Source organism: Zingiber officinale, chromosome 9A, assembly GCF_018446385.1.
Source record: "Zingiber officinale cultivar Zhangliang chromosome 9A, Zo_v1.1, whole genome shotgun sequence".
In the NCBI taxonomy this organism is placed as follows: Eukaryota; Viridiplantae; Streptophyta; class Magnoliopsida; order Zingiberales; family Zingiberaceae; genus Zingiber; species Zingiber officinale.
The window spans coordinates 103,167,909-103,186,341 of NC_056002.1; the positions used below are offsets into that span (position 1 = coordinate 103,167,909).

An 18,433-nucleotide genomic window follows, 5' to 3' on the forward strand; every position below is an offset into this window, starting at 1 on the left:
ATTTTGCTCTAATTCAGCCAATTTCCTCCATGTTCTTCTGATTTAAACTAATTGTCTTAATTCATCAACAATTCTAACCAATTTTCAATTTTCCCTTGATAATCATGATTCCAAAGATTTCAGGATTATGTTCGAGAAATTGTAGACTCAATCAATCCCAATCCAACTCAACCAATTTGTATCATGATTGGCTAGAATATATAGTCGCTTTAAGTAATTTTTTATGAATAATATAATTTTATAATATAATTTTATAATTGATTATAATCTTTTTTTTATTTATGATTCTATATTAAGATGTATGAATTATTTATAAATAGCCTAATAAGTATCACATGCATACTATTAAACTAAGAATAAACTTCAATTCGATATATCAATAAACTAATAAATTCTCTTGTTGTACTGCCGTGAAATACATCTACTTTATCTTTTTTTTTAATTTTCCAACTCATTTGATTTCGTTGATCCTTTCAGTCAGATACAAATGAATATTCAGAAGTTTAAACTATGTAATATGGGTAATGAAACTAACTCGACAACCATAGTTGAATTAATTGGAATCAACCAAATTATTTTAATAGTATATAGGAATACTATGCTTATAGAAAAGTTCAATAAGAATGCTTGAGGCAACAAATCAATTCATTTGCCTTAAATGATATAATCCTTAAATGTTAAATGTCCAAGAATCCGGATAGAGATTAATTCACTTCCCCAAATAATTGGGCAATGTAGAATTCACATGTGTTATGCCCAGAGAATATAAAATTTTTGACATAAATCAACAAATCAATATGTTACTAAAGTTGTATCGGTAATTTACTTGCCTGATTGTAAGCAATATTACCCATAGCTTGTTTCCCCATTGCACACTACAACAAGAATATTATTTCAGAAATTAGTGTGGAGTTAAACTGAAATCAATACAAGGCAACTCAACCAACCTGGTAAGTATCATATAGAGATTTGTTGTGGTGAGGATAAGGAATTAAACCAGCACAAACACCTAAAATTGTCAATGGCTCAATCTCTATGTGGGTTATATCACCCTTTTTCTTTTCAGGATCATCTATGTTATTTTCACATTCATGCAATGCGATCTGTTAATATATATAAGTGTGCCAAAAAGTGAATATGACAATTTCAAATGACAAAATGAACATGGTAATAGCAGATTAACGAACCAATGCATTGTTCTCTTCATTAACATCGAGATATTCAACCAATCCATCACGTAGAAAATCATCAAAAGTACGAATTCCAAGCTGCAATGACAATGTTTCAGAAACCCCAATTTTATATGCCTACTAAAGAGAATAAAAAAAAAATCAATAATTAACCCAAAATAAGGAAAAACTCCAAACAAACATAAAACCTGTAATTCTTTCATGTGATAATCCTTGATCCTTGATATGCCTCTGTCAGCAATAACTAATGGACGACAAACCCGGCCACCATCCGAGGCAATATAAACACAATGCTTCAAAGAAAAGGGAGGCAAACAAAAGCATTTTCAGGTGCAAGAAAGAAAACGGCAAACCAAAAGGCTGTCACATTTATGGCAAAATCTTCAAGACAGGATTCTCTTTCACTGAAGTGTAAGTAGACGCCATATCAAAGAGTATCCTATTTACATAAAATGTGCATGATACAAAAAGTAATCCTTTAATGTAATTGAAATATCATATGAAAGAGTCCTATTTAGACAAAATGAGCATGATACAAGAAGCATTTCTGCTGTAATCATTTGAGGTCTCAACTTGTAGCACATATTACTCCACAATAGGTCACAAAACTAATGTTGATATGTGCATAAACTGAAAGGGGGCATGAATTTTTACGATAAAAGAATCAAAATTAGGAGTGAGCACTCCACAATGAGAAGGAAATGATGGTCTTCCAAGCCCAAGTCAACAAAAGCACAAACTCCAGAGTACCAATTATCTCTACTTCCACAATTTTTTATATTAAACTAAATATGTGTACCTGCTGCAAAATGTTAGATGGAGCCTTTGGGTGGGGACCATTTCTCTAATGCTATCACAAAAATAACCACTACATTTCTCAATTCATTGCCTGAATATGGGCGTCAAGCACACATGAACTTAATATGACTCTGCACATACATAATGACTCAAAACTATGTACCTAATTATCATGATTCAATCAAAAGACCGCCTACTCCAGCAAGTGGACAAATTGAAAGTAAGTGAGGCCAAAATGACGTGGTATTTGAAAGGGATGTGCCCAAAATACAAGCATACCATGGGCCACCATGTTTATCCATATTAGGTCTGAGCACTTTGGCTTTAATACAAATCATAATTTAATAATCTAACATGAGTGCCAATGATTAAGATTTTTATGGTGTCCGATATTACCATCTAAATTTGAGATCTAAGGCAGAATAAGAATAACCAAGTTTGAACAATCTAAGGCATCAATGTATCCACAAGAAGGAACTTGTAGCTTTAGTTTTCAAGTAGTTTTAATCAGCTCATATTCCGCATTCCATGACAAGAATAATAATAGTATTTTTGACATATTCATCTTCATCAAGTGACAGAAATACATTTTTAAAAGGACCAAATTTCAATTCTGCCAATATTGAATAATTAAAGTTCAGTACATTCAAAAACTTCTGGAACAGAAAATACACCGTTCAGAAGAAGATGAGGCAGAATATGCAGATACAGAAAAGGACATACTATGAATTTCGCTCGTGATAAAAAATATATGCAAGTCCTAAATAGAATATTGCTATGTACAGCTGCTAAAAATATGGATAAAATTTTGTGTATAATAAAAAAATAATAATAATTTAAACTATATAAAGGAGAAAAGGTAAGAATGGTTTACATATGCTTTACAAGAACTTAAGAGGAATATACATTTTAAAGGTGATTGCAATTTGTTTGGTATGGCATAAGTATGATGTAGTGTTGGCTATAATGTTAGGATGGTAATAAAGGAACAGTAGAAGACATAATTGATTGATTCAAATGCAAAGGAATAGTTGGTTTTACTGAATAACCGTAACATAGCTCATCAAACATGTATGACTTAATTTCAATAAAAACCAGTTTAAATGGTATAGCTGATGAATGTCTACAATCCCTAAGGAATTAAATACACTAGAAAGCAATTTCTACCTGCACTTCATTCACAAAAATGCTAACAAACTCCCCAATTTTACCACGTCTACGGAGCTTTCTCATGTTACCAGCAAATAGCTGTCAATTCAAGATAAAATGATTTCACGTATATGTAATCAGAGACCAAGTGCTTGTAAAGTCTATGAAAAAAAGTTAATAATTGTTGAACCTTTGGTTGTCTATGTTTTCCAATTATAAGCCCATTAAACATAACCAAAAAAGATCCTGGTAAGTGAAGCTCCTCGCCAGATAAAAGTGCTAAATCTTCAACGCCTAGAGTGTAACACTGATTGGGAAAATTTAAAACTCCATGAGAGAAGTGAGAGACACTCAAAGATGCAAAAATCAACAGAGAGAATAAACTTTCAAAAATCAACTAGGGAAAAAGAAAAATTATACTTGTAAAGGACATATCAATTATGCATACATTGTCTGTGAATGTCCAAATTACTGAACCTACTTTCAGACGAGATACAATGTGTTTGATTCAAAATGCATTTATTTGTTAATAAAAGTAAGAAGGTCACTTCATGCATCATTTACAAACTAAGCAACAAACACATAAATAATTTTGCTCACGCAATAAAAACAGATTTGATGTTGCTCTCAAGTTAAAGAAATATAATGCCTTAAAGTTGTAGATCTTATGATGTGTGTGATCAAAAAAGTTCAAGCAATCAAACCAGAGAAATCAGTGGACCGTTCTCCTCGTCAGTTGTAATATGTGTCAACAAAGCTAAGTTTTTTGTCAACCCACAACCTTCTCCTTCAGGAGTGTCGCATGGGCAAAACATACCCCACTGTTTCAGATAACATCGAGTGAACAAACACCAAATTAATATAGCAATAGTAGTGTAGATAAATTCAAGAAAAACAATTACTTGACTTGGGTGCAATGCCCTTGGCCCACTTGCTTTCCTTGTCTTCTCAAACTGTGGAGATATTCGGGTCATGTGGCCTAACACTGCTATATATGATAATCTTGAAACAACCTACAATGCTAAGCATTAAGCTACTATATTTTCTCGATGGCAAAAGTATAACAGAGAAGTCAGAGATAATTACCTGAGATACTCCTTTTCGATGCATTTTAAACCGTTTTAAATCCCAATTACCTGTTGAAATGGATCTTTCCAAGCCTAATGTGATGTCATAATTTCGCCTAATATACTGTAAAATTAAGTTAAATAAGAGAATCTACAATACTTACATTTCTTGGTTATACTAGTGGCGGTAACAAATAAAATAAAACAAGCACAATGCAGGTGAATAATCCTGATAACTCAAGGGCAATGAACAAGCATTAGGGATTTGTGATAAATTATCCAGGAAAAGAGAACAAATAAAAAACGACAGGTGCATGACCAAACTTTCTTGACCCCATTTAGTTACTTCCAAAATAAATATGCAGAACATATAGAAAAGCTAAATGGATTTTATTCACGAGATAATACTCTAAATTAGAAAGATCAACATAATCATCATGTCATAATTTGATATTCTTCATTTAAATTAAGGGAGCTAGTATAAGATGAAACTGCAACTAGATATCCTAATTCAGAAGATAAAAGTAAAGAATAAAAAAAACAGGCTATGAAAGTGGGAGAACTGAAACACAAACCTAGATTTTTGTTTTTTTTACCCAAATAAAATATGGAAACATGACACAGACTAAGCTTTTAGGCCCTTTGTATTTGCGATAAATAGATGGGAAGGGAGGAAGAAAAGTGAAGGTAAAGTTTCTATTCACCACAAATCAAATAGGACAAAAGCAACCAGCATAATCTTTTTGGCCCTATTTGCTTGGGAGAAAACAGGAAGGGAGTAAAAAAAAGTGATGAATAGAATTTCCATTTACTACAAAAAAAAAAGATAGATAATCAAGTCTACGGTACATATATTCTGCCCAAAATAGGTAAAAAAAATGGAAGGAATTGAGTTGGTAAATGATGGGAGAATATTAGCCACCATTCAAAAATGACAATCATCAGCAAGCTGATTAACTGAAAAGTGATCGACTACACCTTGAAATTCATTGATTTCTAAAAAATCTATGAGTGATGAGAAAGATTATAAGTGGTTTATAAGATAATAATCTGTCAAACACCATTTTCTCCCTTTCCTAGCAAAGTGTGGAAATCAAGACTCCATGTTTACCCTTTTTTCATCCTTCCAAGTAAACACCAAGAGGGAAATTTGTTTTCATATTCTTCACTTTTTATCCCTCCTATGCTCCATTTCCTATAATCCTTCATTTCTCAATGTAAACATGCATAGATGCATGAGTAGGCAAAAGAACAATTAAGATTTCTTCAAAATTGAAATGTCTGTAGTCAGCTCGAGCTTATATGTGTGTGTGTCTATGAAAAACTTACATGGATAAAGTTCATATGAGTGGAGCGGCTAGCCTTTTCATATTCCCTGTTCACAAGCTCTAATGTACGAGTGTTCATAGATTTAAACAGATCCTGGAAAATGATTAGAGAAACATTAGAAGCCTATTAGATTTATTAACAATGATTAGAATGAGCTTGTCTAGCATCAACAACTTACCTCGAACAACCAAGAAATCATCTGTCCTGATAGTTCCAGCCGTTTGTTGCCCAAATAATCCTGATATAGAAAGCAAATCAACAACAAGATTTATGAATCTCAAAAATAATTTTAAAAATTCTACACTAAAATGAATGCTTGCATATCTGAAAGGAAAATCAAGTTATCGTAAGATTTGAATAAATAGCCACTTTCTTTCTACAATATTGGTTATTCAACATGGAAATAAATCATGAAAAAAACATCAAATTCCTCTGTTAGGAACATGAGCTTACACCAACATTTTCAAACTGAAATAGAAATTTCTCTTTGCAAAATATCTAATCTAATTTGACATCCACATATAGTAAGGAACTAAGGATATCTTCAAAGTAAACATTCCAAACTTTTTCCAACATTCTTGTATACTTTTAGAAAGTTTTACATTATTACCAATAAAAGATTAAAAACATACACCATCTAACTATAAAAAAAGTAAATATACAAACCCTCTTCTCCCATTCCAGAACCTACATTGGGCACCAGTAGCCGGGACTTCAACCTTTTCACATCACGAATATTTTACATAGTTTTATCATTGAAGAGAGAAAAATTATAAACATGATACTAGCCACTCTAAAGAGTAATCAAATACTATTTTTTTTTCTTTCAAATTTCTAAGAGCAACTTTAGAAATCAAGCCATCCAACATAATAACACCGGAAAAAATCTATATAAAACGCATAGTTATACCTTATCATCAAATGTATCGGTATTCAAAATTGCATCAAGCATACGTCTTAACATAACTGCTGCATATATCCATCTAGGACGGAAATTACCCTTGTAAAGCTGAAAAGTAAACAAAGTTATAAAGATTAATTTTTCATGAACAAGTTGCCACCTTTAATGCATGAGAAGAATCATTTACCGGAACATGTGCAAGAAACACATCAAGAAGAATAGCCATTGCCAGACTAGTCTGCAAGTATGTGAATTTGTCAAATTTTTTTAAAAAAGGTAGCATTCTACTTGTTCAACACAACAATAATAAAAGGAAAGCACAAAATTATTGTGCTTCCAATGGCAAGAACCAAGCCATATGCATTAAGTGAAAAATATGGCTAGCAAACTCATCCTAGTGATTGAGGTGATGGGGTATCCTTGCAAATTATCATATTCAATAATCTGAAATTAGTGTGAATCGAACAAATTCTCTATGACATATGAAGGGTTTATAAATAACACAAAAAAACTCGTCACAAAATTGATATAATTTTTTCACAAAGTCAATAAGAAATTGAAGCCAAAATTACATAAAACTTAGAAAGTACTAATGCGTAAATTAAAGGCAAAGTACAAGTTTGTTCAATATTAACCTTTTTGTTCCCATTATGTGTAGGATTAGATCTTCCAATCTGAAAAAGTCAAATAAAAGAGTTTTGTCTTACAAGAATACATAAATAAAAAAGGCAAGGCTTGGCACTAGTTTTCAAATACTTGTAGTCAAAATATTTGGACAATCACCTTTCCATCTAGGAAATTTAATGCCTGTTGCTGAGTATAAATTCTCTCAGATGCACATTCCTATGCCACACAAAAAATGATTATGAGAAATCAGTGGACAAGCAAGTCTGAAGATTTCATGCTTAGATAGAAATGGAGGAACAACATAAACAGTAGAATAGGTCAATAGATAATAAATTTGAAAGATCATAGTAAAAACATAAAATTATAAAATATATATTGCGGCAATATTATTTTCTGAATTTGCATTTACATTTTGTGTTGTCAAACAAAATATAACAGTTGCACAAATCATGTATGATTTTCTATATTATTGTGCTCATGCATCCAAAATCGAAACTGAAAATCAAGGATCAAAAAGCAGTAGTGCAAAAGGGAAGGGCATATGGAATATTTGAAGGTTTTACATCTGAAAAATAAGCATTCGATTAATTTTAAGAATGGAAGCGATCATGGCAGAAAAACCCTTTCAAGAAGGCAATTAGGAGTGTGCCAAATATGAATATAAATATAAATATAAAATATGTCTTCGTTCATAATTTATGTTGTATGAAAGTATGTCCTCGTTCCTTCAACCAAAATAAAACATATGTTCTCATTCCTCTGACCAAATTATAGACACTATGTAGACAAATTGCACTTGCATGCATGTAACATGCTCAAACCATATTTTTGTTGAAGCCATATACTACCTGAATTGAAGGAAAGAGAAGATCTCCATATTGTGGATCTCTTCCTACCATTTGCACAATCTCTTGGTCACTCTCCATTCCCATAGCCTTTAAGATCACCATGATAGGAATCTATCAAAAAGCACAAAAAAATTACAAAGCAACAGATGATGAATACATTTAGAATGAAGCCTTATGGTTTACTACCGGCTTATTAAATTGATTGAGTTGCAGATAAATCTTCTCCTTGTCCATAAAGAATACTGTTTTACTTTCTGTTTCATGTGTGCTACTAGTAACAGATGCTGTCACCCTGATGAAAGTGATTATGATAATTGTAAAAGTACCTCTTAGACAGAAAGATAGAAATTTATAAAACAGTAAATATATCAACAACACATAGTTACCAACAGAAAGGTAATTGTAAAGTATTCTTTTTTTTGTCAATAGAAGTCTGCTAGATAGGCTAGAATACCCAATATATAGTATTCATGACCATAGTAACAGGAATTAGAGCATTGTGCAACAAAACAACACAGAGATCAAATAAACAAGATGCATAATATCTGTTAAAGCTCTTAGGTATTTCTTTGGGTTAAACATTAGACAAAATTGTTTTATCTGTGTGGTGACTGACTAGTCCATCCATACAGAAACGTCGCTAGTGGATAGATAGTCATGAAGGAACTACAAGATATACAACCATTACCTATTTTAACATATTTGTAGACATGGTTTTCATCAATCTACGTATAAATCATTGTATCTCAACCTCCAGTGGCACTGGCCTAGAACTAAAAGAGAAGAGATTGATAGTGCTCTTGCAAATGCAAGTCTTAAAGACAGTGTTGTCTTTTCAGCAATAATTTAAAATCAAAGGTTCCTTATATTCAAAGCACAACCCTAAACTAGGGAGAAAATATTGCAATAACTATCACATAATAACTCAAAAAAAAAAAAATAAAAGTAATAAATACAGAGAAGATAAGAAATAGAAAAGCATACCGTCCCTTAGCATCAGTGTCAATGATGATATGATTCTTATAGAGTTGTTCCTGTATCAAAATCACCTGGAAGCCACAATATTATTAATGATTAGCCTGTGCAGTCATAATTCAAAAAAGGAAAAAAGAAACAAAAAAATGAATGCAGAAAAAATAATAATGATAGCAAGTGGCATCTCTCCATCCCATCTAGCAGTATCAACAGGCAATAGTGTCAAATCAAATGAGGTGTGGAACACCTCATTATCAAGACCATAAAATATAGCATTTTCAGCAATAATTGGCATACAACTTCTCCAACCAATTTATTAAGCAAATGGAAAGGCATAGAAGATAGAAAGGTCAAGCTTTAAAAAAACTAAAGTATAATACAGGAAATAAAACATAGAGGTAAGAGATGTAGTCTATCATTCTAAGTTGCAAAATTAAAATTGCAATGTTAGCAGCCATTGTGAACGCTATAATACCAAACATCAAAAGCATAATTGACAAACATACAATACTTCCACCCTCATGATAATTTGTAGTGTCCTTCAATAGATGAGATGGCGTAAGATTAAGATAAGCCTGAGGTAAATGCTTCAATTCCTCCATTTCAACTTATCTGCAACGGAGTTCTCAATGGAGGAGGGGAAATAATAACAATAGAATCTCGAAACAAATTAATCTAAAGAAAATAAACAAAATAGACAACATTATTGTAATACAAATGAAAGTCCACTTTATCCATTGTTATATTCATTCAAGAATATCACTAAGCATTCTACGATGAGGTTCTCCCTTCTCTCTTGACATTGTTGACTTAGATATCAACCCTGCAAGATCCTTGAATGAGATATATTGATTCTATGACTGCACTAGCATTCCATTGCCAGATGTAATTTTCTTTATTGCTTGAATATATTTTATAATTACAAAAATCGGCTATGAAAGTCAATATCAAAGACGAGGAAATAAAACTAATTACATATTGGGTTGTGCAATAACAAGCATCAACGTGCTTCAATTGGGAAAGAAATCTCAAAAGAAGGAATGGAATTTAAATTACTTTTATGTGACACACAATTATCAATTGAGCGAAAAAGGCATATTAAATCAAAGCAAAACCATTGAGGTCCCCACTAACTTGCCTATTTGGTGCTTCCAAACTTGAAGACAGTCAAAATTAAAAAATCCCTTAGCAATAGTTGATCCAAGACTGAATAGAAAAACTAAATTACCTTCTCAGTTCCTTTAACAATGAAGTAACCACCAGGATCAAGAGGACACTCCCCTGCAAAAAAAAAAAATAATAAAATAAAATAAAGAAGGCATTTTGATCAAAATATATACAAACTTATTCAAATTTCAGATAATAGAAATATAACACAAACCAAGCTTTGATAATTCATCATCATCCTTCCCACTCAAAACACAATGGCTACTTCGTAGCATAATTGGCATCCTTCCAATGACCAAACCGGCTAGCGTCTAACAAAAAAGGAGAAAAATCTTTTAAAAAAAAATATAGAACTGTTATTTACACTCCAAGGAAGTACTAATCTGTGACTAATTAATATCATCAAATTTTAATACCTCAACTTCAGGATTCTTAGTTGCTTGATTTGCTATTGTATATTCGACATCAACCATTATGGGTGCAGCATATCTGCAAAACATATCATGAGAATAGCACTGAACAATAATTAAGTAGCATAATTTTCTATTTGCAAAACTAGCTCTCAATACCACACATACATATCCTGTGATTTAATAATTATTATTTCAAATGAATTTGATCATTAAAAGAGAGAGAAGACCCTAAAGTTAGACTTTCTATAACAATCCTGCTTTGAGGGAGGCTGTAAGTTTAAAGTAATGGAGCACCCTTCCCTTGTTCATCTATTTTGTTATAAAACCGTAAGTTCCTTTCTCCTCCTTGCCTCCTCTTCTCTTCCCTCCTAAAAGCCCACATCGGTAACAAAAGGAACCAACATGCATTAACAACAAAGATTCACCCATCTCCTTTCTGGGGGATCTTCTCCTTGTCATGAAATTCTACCTCCACAAAGGAAGCTTAAGGCCCCTTCGATCATGTTATGGAGGAGTTGTTTGCTGCCTTGTGGAATGAAAAGATCTCTAATTGCTATGAAGCCACTTATAACGAGAGCATAATCAAAGAGTTATTATCATTGTTGCACTTATCTAACAACCTTGGGTGCATAATAAACCCAACTTTATCCATCACATTTGATGCGTACTAATTGCCCTTAGAAATTATTTTTGAGGAAGAATACTACATACGTTTGATCTGAGAGTCGGCATTCATGTGGAGTAAGCATCCTCGTGGCATGGTCCACTTCAACAGTTGGCCTCCCAACTTTAATATTAGTGTACCTAATCAAAACACACATAGAAAAAGAAATTATATTGCATATTCAGGTTCAACAAAAGAGAAAAAAAATTTTAGGAGTTAGGTCTAGTCTTGCCTCAGATAAAAGTTGGGGTCGTGACGGCAAACGAAGAAATTATTGGCTTGGAGTATCTTTTTGATACCATGGTCGATGAAGTAATTATATGAATCCACATGATGCTTCACCAGCCCTCTCACCTGTAAGTCGACTCATCCACTGTAAAACTTAATCCACAAAATTACCAACAAAAGAAAATACAAGCCAAATGACACAGTGCGATTTAAAATTTTGAGTTGTATCGAAATTGCAGTTATGACGAGAACGATACATACCGCGCCGTGCCATTATGGTTTTGATAACTTTTAATATAGTATTAATAAAAATAAAAAACTTGACTTAAATATTTAAAAAATAAAAAAATAGGAAAAAAATTTATTATATATTTTTAAAATTTAAAAATATATATATAACGGGATAGGTAATAAAGTTTACTTAGATTATCCGGGAGTTAATTAAAATTATTAAAACTTAGGCATCGTCGCAACCCAGCACCTAACGAGCCCATCAATAGCAATCGGGCGACTCTTCCGCCGCACCGCCCTCAGCAGCTGCTGCGGCCGGAGGGTCCCGCAGCAATCGAGCGACACTTCCGCCTCGCCGCAGGGGTCGCGCGACCCTTCCGCCGCGCCGCGGGGGTCGCGTGACCCTTCCGCCGCGCCGCGGGGGTCGCGCGACCCTTCCGCCGCGCCGCGGGGGTCGCGCGACCCTTCCGCCGCGCCGCGGGGTCGCGCGACCCTTCCGCCGCGCCGCGGGGGTCGCGCGACCCTTCCGCCGAGCCGCGGGGGGTCGCGCGACCCCTCCGCTGCCGCCGCGGGTTGCGCGACGCCCTCGCGAGGACTCACGGTGAAACTTAATTAGGAATACCTTACAAAATGAAAACTAATACCGTACAAAACTCGGAAATAAGCTGAGACTTGTCGACGGCGGATTTGACCGGTGCTGAGAGTGAAAGTGAGACTGATTTTGATTTGGTGCTCATACTAGCTTCGGCCGAGACGGAGGAAGCCTGGATGGCTGGACGGAGTGAAGATGACACTAAATGGATCGAGACTGAGGACGGGAGGAACTACGAGACCAGAGCAGCGTGCACTTGGTGCTGAAGACGAGACTAGACGGAGTAGCCAAGGCGAAATAACCGATAGAGCAATGGCAATGGACAATGGGCAATGGGCAATGGCAATGGCCATATATGGCATTGGCATTGGATTAATCAGGTTCTCTTGTTGGGTGAACGGCCCTCCATTTGCTTAGGTCATCATCGACCGGAAAAACCATAACCGAACGTCCGTACCTCTCCGTTAACTTGGACCTTCTTCTTTCCGTGTCCCAACAACAAATGATAATTATTCGCATAGAGACACGAATTGTATTATTGCAATGGAACTAATTAAGAGAAGTTTGCATGCTTCAATAATATAGTTAGCAGTGCTTCCTTATTTGTTAGACAGTTTCTCCACGTCATCTTCTGAAAACACCCTCGACGCCGGTACACCCATTCCATCTATACAAGTTCGCGTACGAGGTTTGTCCTTATTCATGTGCCTTCTATTCTCAAGAGAAAGCCAATGTGTGTGTGCAGTCTTAACCGTTCTAATGTCACAAGCCGACTTGGACCAACCACACGCCTAAATTTCATAAATATTTTTTAAAATTATATATTCTACTTTTTTAAATTGTTAAATCAGATTTTTTTTAAAAAGAAATACTCCATCTATACAAACCAAATCGAAACAGACTATAAAAAATAAAATGGTGAAAAAAAATAATCTGAAATAGCTTAGTGTCGAGGGCTAGGCGCCCATATAAAATCACAACTAAACTACTTGATCACGAAATGATTGCCTGATTACTAGGTTAAAAAAAATAATATATTGTAACTAATTAAGTGCAGGCTGCAGCCATATTATTTAGTGATCCAAATTGTTCAAAAAGCTAGCTAGCCCAATTATATTGACTGTCAACTCAAGTAAGCTAGTTAACCAAATTCAATTTTATTTTATATATTAGATCAACACAAAAGTATTGTTTAAGTGTATTTGAGTTGATGCTCGTGTACTCATTTTCCAAGACTATGTTAGCGTACGGACATGTATCTACAAATTAAGTTGGACAAAATTAATAATATATGAAATTTTCTTCATTATTAAAGTAGCTACAAATTAAACATTGTTTTTACTTTTACATAAAAAAATAAATTTATAATAATTATTTATATTTGTATTGAGTTTTATTACTTAATTAATTTCCAACAACACGGATAAATTTGAAAGCTATAGAGTCTCTTAAACAAACACTGTTCAAAGGGCCTCATAATTAGAAAGAATAAATTTTTTAGTCTTTCGGAGGATATCGACCAGTACCCGATTGCCACGAGATATCATTAGATTTGCTAATGTTTCATTAATATCGAATTACCATTCTAAAAAAATATTTATTTATTTGAATCAGAAAAATTCTCAATATCACAACAACTAAATAAATTACTTATTTGAATTTTCTGTTTCAAAAGACTTTTTCTTGGCACATTAATGAAAATTGGCGTCATTGTATTTACCTCTAACAATTTAGGGAAGAAATCCTATATCAACTGATAGTTCATCGACTAAATCAGTTATGAAATTTTAAAGAAAGCTTCGTAACTAGGTTTTATAGAAATTTGTATAAATTTTCTTTTTACTAATTCTCTCGAGCAATTAAACATGATCAGTTTCCAAAATTTAATTTCTATTAAGGCTACAGTCGATTTCGTTCTCTCACGCGCCGTGATCATGTCGTAGGTCCGCCGCCACCAGGAAGATAGGGGAAGGACACCGCTGCCGCCACCGCCTTCTCCCCTCTCGTCGGCAGCATATGCCGACGACACCAAGGCCGCACGCATAGGGAGAGGGAGCTGCTTCTTGGGGCTTTTGGCTCCGCGGCCACGACGAAGGCACAGGCGGGCACACCTCGACGCCGGCTTCGCCGACTTCCTTTTCCTTCCACTCTCTCCCGCGACCAGGTCGCTGCTAATGGGTGCTCGTCGTGTCCCTTCTTGCTCACCGCACGCTTCGCCATCGCCTCCCCGCACGCGTATAGCCGTCTCCACTGCCGAGCTGGCCTTCGGGCGCAGCTGCTGGACGCTGGCGCTGCCTCCCTCGTCTCTCGACACACGTCATTGATCCCTCATACAAATACCACCTCTTTTATCCCATCTCTAGTTGGCCGACGGTACATCTTCCCCTTTCTTCTTTCCGACATCAGCAGTTGCCTGTCAGCAGCCTCCTCTCTGCTATTCATGGCTGAACGACGACGCTGCCTCCCCCTTTGTGCGCCAGCAGCACACGTTCTGCCTCCCTCCATCTTTGAGTTCGCCAGCACACCAACAGCCGCCCCTTCAGCGGCTGCCACTTGTCACTCTCAACCCATTTTAGCGTCGTGGACGTCATCATTGTGCTACAGTCGCTGCCACTTCTGCGTCATGGCTGGCAGGCACCATCTTTGGGGGATACGGTGCTTAGCCGGTGCAGATTCATCATCGCCATATGCCTTTGGCCTGGGCGCTACGATCCGACCTTCAAGCCTACTTGCCATTATCTTCGACCTTTGTGTCATTATTGTGTTTTTGCCTTCGTGCCGATGTGATGTTTCAGCTTGTAAACCATTGTTGCTCTCCGGCCTGCGAGACGATGTCCTATTTCGGACTGCGTGCCAATATCATATCCCGGCATGCGTGTAGTTGTCATATCCCAGTCTGCGTGCCGCTATTATCGCCCGTCCTGTGTGCCGATGTCTTATCTCGGCCTACATGCCGATGTCATATCCCAGCCTATGTGCCAAGGTCACATCCGATTTCATACCATCGCATTCGACTCTGTATCGTTAGATCCAACTCTCCAGTCTGTTCAGAGTTATCTGCTCTTCCGGGCGACGACAAAAACTCGAATAGCGTCCTGATCAGCTTATCGATCCACCAGAGGGTGCCCCCTTGGCCAGGGTACGTTATCTATTCTTATTATATACGCATTTTATTATTCTAGTATTAGTCTGTTACTTACATATTCGTTGGATTTGCCTTGAGCATGGGGGCACCAGGGACCGAGGTGACTCGGTCGTTGGCTGCAGGTAGCGTTAACAAGAGTACTTCTGACGACTTGGTCAGTATAGAAGCCATCTCAACATACCCCCCTTCCCCCCTCCGAGACATCGCGATTCGGTCAACATTTCATCCACCTTAGCGGTCCGTCTGACTCAGATTTCAGACAGGATCAATTTGATGTTGCCTGTGGGATCTCCTCCACCTATTCTGGAACATGAAGATGGGCGACGTCGGGAGGTTCTCTGCCACTATCACAGTCCTAGAGGATCCTGACAAACATATTATCTTCTCCCCTCGCTCCATGGGTATTCGGGAGTTGAGAAATTGACTTGAAGCTTCAGCTGGCCGACATGTTAGTTTTTCTATTGTATTTTTTCCCCAACTCCACGGGTATTCGGAAGTCGAGAGATCGAGACAGTTCTTCAGCCGATTGGCACAACTCCTCGTTCAGGTACGTTACGAGCTATGTTCCCTTTTTACAATTACAAGATCTACTATAGCTTCTGATAAGAGAGTAATATCGTAGTTCCTTGATCAAAGATTAGGGCCTTAGATCTTTGATCATACACTAGGGGCACAACTCCTCGATCAGATATTAGGGGCACAGTTCCCCGATCAGACACTAGGGACACAGATCCCCAATCAGAAACTCATAGCACAGCTTCTTGATCAGGATCTAGGGGCTTCACTCTTTGATTATAGGCTAGGGGCCTTACTCTCTAATCAAGGACTAGGGGCCCAGCTCCCCGATCAAGTGTGTTATAAGCTCTACACCCTTCACCATGGGGCTCTATATCCTCTTACTACTATAAGCTCTACACCCTTCACCATGGGGCTCTACATCCTCTTATTGCTATAGGCGCTGCACTCTATTACTACTATATGCTCTACACCCTCCACCTATGGGGTTTTGTATCCTCTTACGTCTACAGACTCTGCACTCTCCACCCACGACTGTGAGATCTCGGAAAAATAAAATAAATAGGGTTATTTCATAAATAGCCTTATAAAATTTTCCGAAATTTTTAGAAATTTTCTGGAAATTTTTCGGAGCTCATACGGAGGGTTTTGAGGGGATCGATCGGCGAGTTCAGATAAAGCCTGTTTGGGATACCAGTTTAAGTGAGGAAATATTTTTATTATATAAATTCCTTCCCTTTTTATTTTCTCCCCAAAAACGCCGATCCCAAAAACTCCTTCCCCGATCTTTCCCCCCCTGCTCGAAGCCGAACCCCCTTTCCCTCTTTCTCTGTTCTCTCTCGCGGGCGATCGGCGACGACGGGAGCAAGGCTCTAGCTCCGGCGATCCTTCCTCTGTCGGCATCGACACCCTAAGGTCAGATCCGATCGGTGGTTCTCCTCTCTGGATTGTCTTCGACCGAGGAGTGGTTGTTCGGCAGATTATGTGGCTGATCGTCGGAGGTGTTGTGGCTAGGGCACGGTGAGGAGTCGGATCTCGCATCATCTCTGGCTGGTAGGTCTTCCCTCTCCTCCCCTCGTGCTGTTCACAGAGCGGTTTGCACCTCATTTCCACCGCCGTTCACCAAATCTTGGAAGGGATTGGTTGGATCCGACGCCACTAGGTCGGTCCAGATTCATCGATCGCCGGCATAAAGATGTCTTAGGTGATTCTTCTCCCTTTCTTTCTACATCGCCGGATTCCATTAAATTAGAGCTTGATTTGGTGGTCTTCGGTCGATTGACCTTCGGTTCCTTCTTCTTGCGTTGTTCACAGAATGATCCGTGTCTCCTCGGATTGGATTGGGTGATACCTTCTGGAGACAACCGATTGAGGTAAGCTTAGGTTGTTAATTAGGTTGTGTTGAGTTCTAATCTCATCTTGATCCGATTAATTCTAGGGAGGTTTGTATCCTGAGGATCTGTTCTGTGAATTGGTTGGTTCTGGCAGCACCCCAACCAGCAGCTCCTCCTTGGCTGCGGATCAAGAGCAGTGGTTGAATTAAGGTACGTGTAGGGGTAGTTGATACTTGTTGTATTAGATATGATTTAGTTGTATGTGTAGGGATTTTTTATCCATGTTAGTTGTAGATTTTGTGTTGATTGGAATATCGTGATTAGATTTATTTGCTTAGAGTTAATCTAATGGAACGGATTAGGGTTAGGGTAATTAACCCTAGTCAACCGTTGGATTTATAATCTAATTGGTGATTAGGGATTAGGTAACTAACCCTAATCGACCATTAGATTTAAATTGGTAAGTTGTGATTGTGGTGATTAGGGGTTTGCCCTAATTTAGTTGGGGAAATTTATTTAGCTATTTCATTGGGATTTAGCTAAATAAAATATATATGTTGTTTGACACAGGATTCTGATTCGAGACAGGCGTCTCGACGTTGACTTCGGATTTGGATTGACTGTACCTTCTATTTGAGGCGGGTACCCTCTGACTTATCTTTTGATAATGTCTTATGATGTGTGTAGCTTATATATATTTACCAGTGGCAGATAGTAGATTATTTTCTTCCCTGGTCTTAGCTAGTTGATACCTATCGCATGCTTCATCTGCTAGTTGCTTTACTTCAGGATTGGATACTTATCTCTTGCATGTATATATCTGTTCATAGAGATGCATATCTATAGTGTGCTACTCTACTGGATTAGTTGTTTTACATGTGTGATACATGCTCTTGGATTCATGATACTTACATCATTGTTATATGTGATGTCTTTGGATTTATGCTGTTTATATCATGGTTATATATATGCGTTTACCTTTTGGGCACACACATATATGGAGGAGGCTATGTTCAGGTATGACATACTGTAGCATCATGCACCATCCTGCATGATTGCATGCTGGGCGATTGACGACTCCATTATTGTTGAGCTCGTCGGCCGGCTACATAGGCCTGCACACAACGTGTTTCACTGCATGGGTAGTGGCACAGCACAGTAGGGTGTGTATGGCAGTAGCTCTGTAGTGCTCCGCTGGTCCGCTCATGGGTAGTGTGACTGCAGCGTGGTAGCAGACAGGGATCCCTCCCCGTCATCGC

The 18,433-nt window shown here is 37.1% G+C and overlaps 1 protein-coding gene across 1 annotated transcript in view; it reads right to left on the reverse strand.

Annotated features, from left to right (window-relative positions):
- Positions 1–12,324, reverse strand: part of LOC122019403 (DNA-directed RNA polymerase III subunit 2-like) — a 39,366-nt gene extending 27,042 nt beyond the window's left edge. Inside the window, exons 1-24 of the mRNA XM_042576874.1 lie at positions 12,232–12,324; positions 11,361–11,482; positions 11,176–11,268; positions 10,474–10,540; positions 10,266–10,362; positions 10,113–10,165; positions 8,894–8,958; positions 8,096–8,201; positions 7,910–8,020; positions 7,218–7,277; positions 7,070–7,108; positions 6,622–6,672; positions 6,444–6,542; positions 5,712–5,771; positions 5,534–5,626; positions 4,224–4,328; positions 4,040–4,150; positions 3,842–3,958; positions 3,328–3,444; positions 3,156–3,236; positions 1,379–1,483; positions 1,188–1,268; positions 948–1,103; positions 831–875 (exon numbers count right to left, since the gene is read on the reverse strand). Coding sequence (XP_042432808.1) covers positions 831–875; positions 948–1,103; positions 1,188–1,268; positions 1,379–1,483; positions 3,156–3,236; positions 3,328–3,444; positions 3,842–3,958; positions 4,040–4,150; positions 4,224–4,328; positions 5,534–5,626; positions 5,712–5,771; positions 6,444–6,542; positions 6,622–6,672; positions 7,070–7,108; positions 7,218–7,277; positions 7,910–8,020; positions 8,096–8,201; positions 8,894–8,958; positions 10,113–10,165; positions 10,266–10,362; positions 10,474–10,540; positions 11,176–11,268; positions 11,361–11,482; positions 12,232–12,324 — 2,127 coding nt within the window. The remainder of the gene's footprint in view (positions 1–830; positions 876–947; positions 1,104–1,187; positions 1,269–1,378; positions 1,484–3,155; positions 3,237–3,327; positions 3,445–3,841; positions 3,959–4,039; positions 4,151–4,223; positions 4,329–5,533; positions 5,627–5,711; positions 5,772–6,443; positions 6,543–6,621; positions 6,673–7,069; positions 7,109–7,217; positions 7,278–7,909; positions 8,021–8,095; positions 8,202–8,893; positions 8,959–10,112; positions 10,166–10,265; positions 10,363–10,473; positions 10,541–11,175; positions 11,269–11,360; positions 11,483–12,231) is intronic.
- Positions 12,325–18,433: the final 6,109 nt, after the last annotated feature.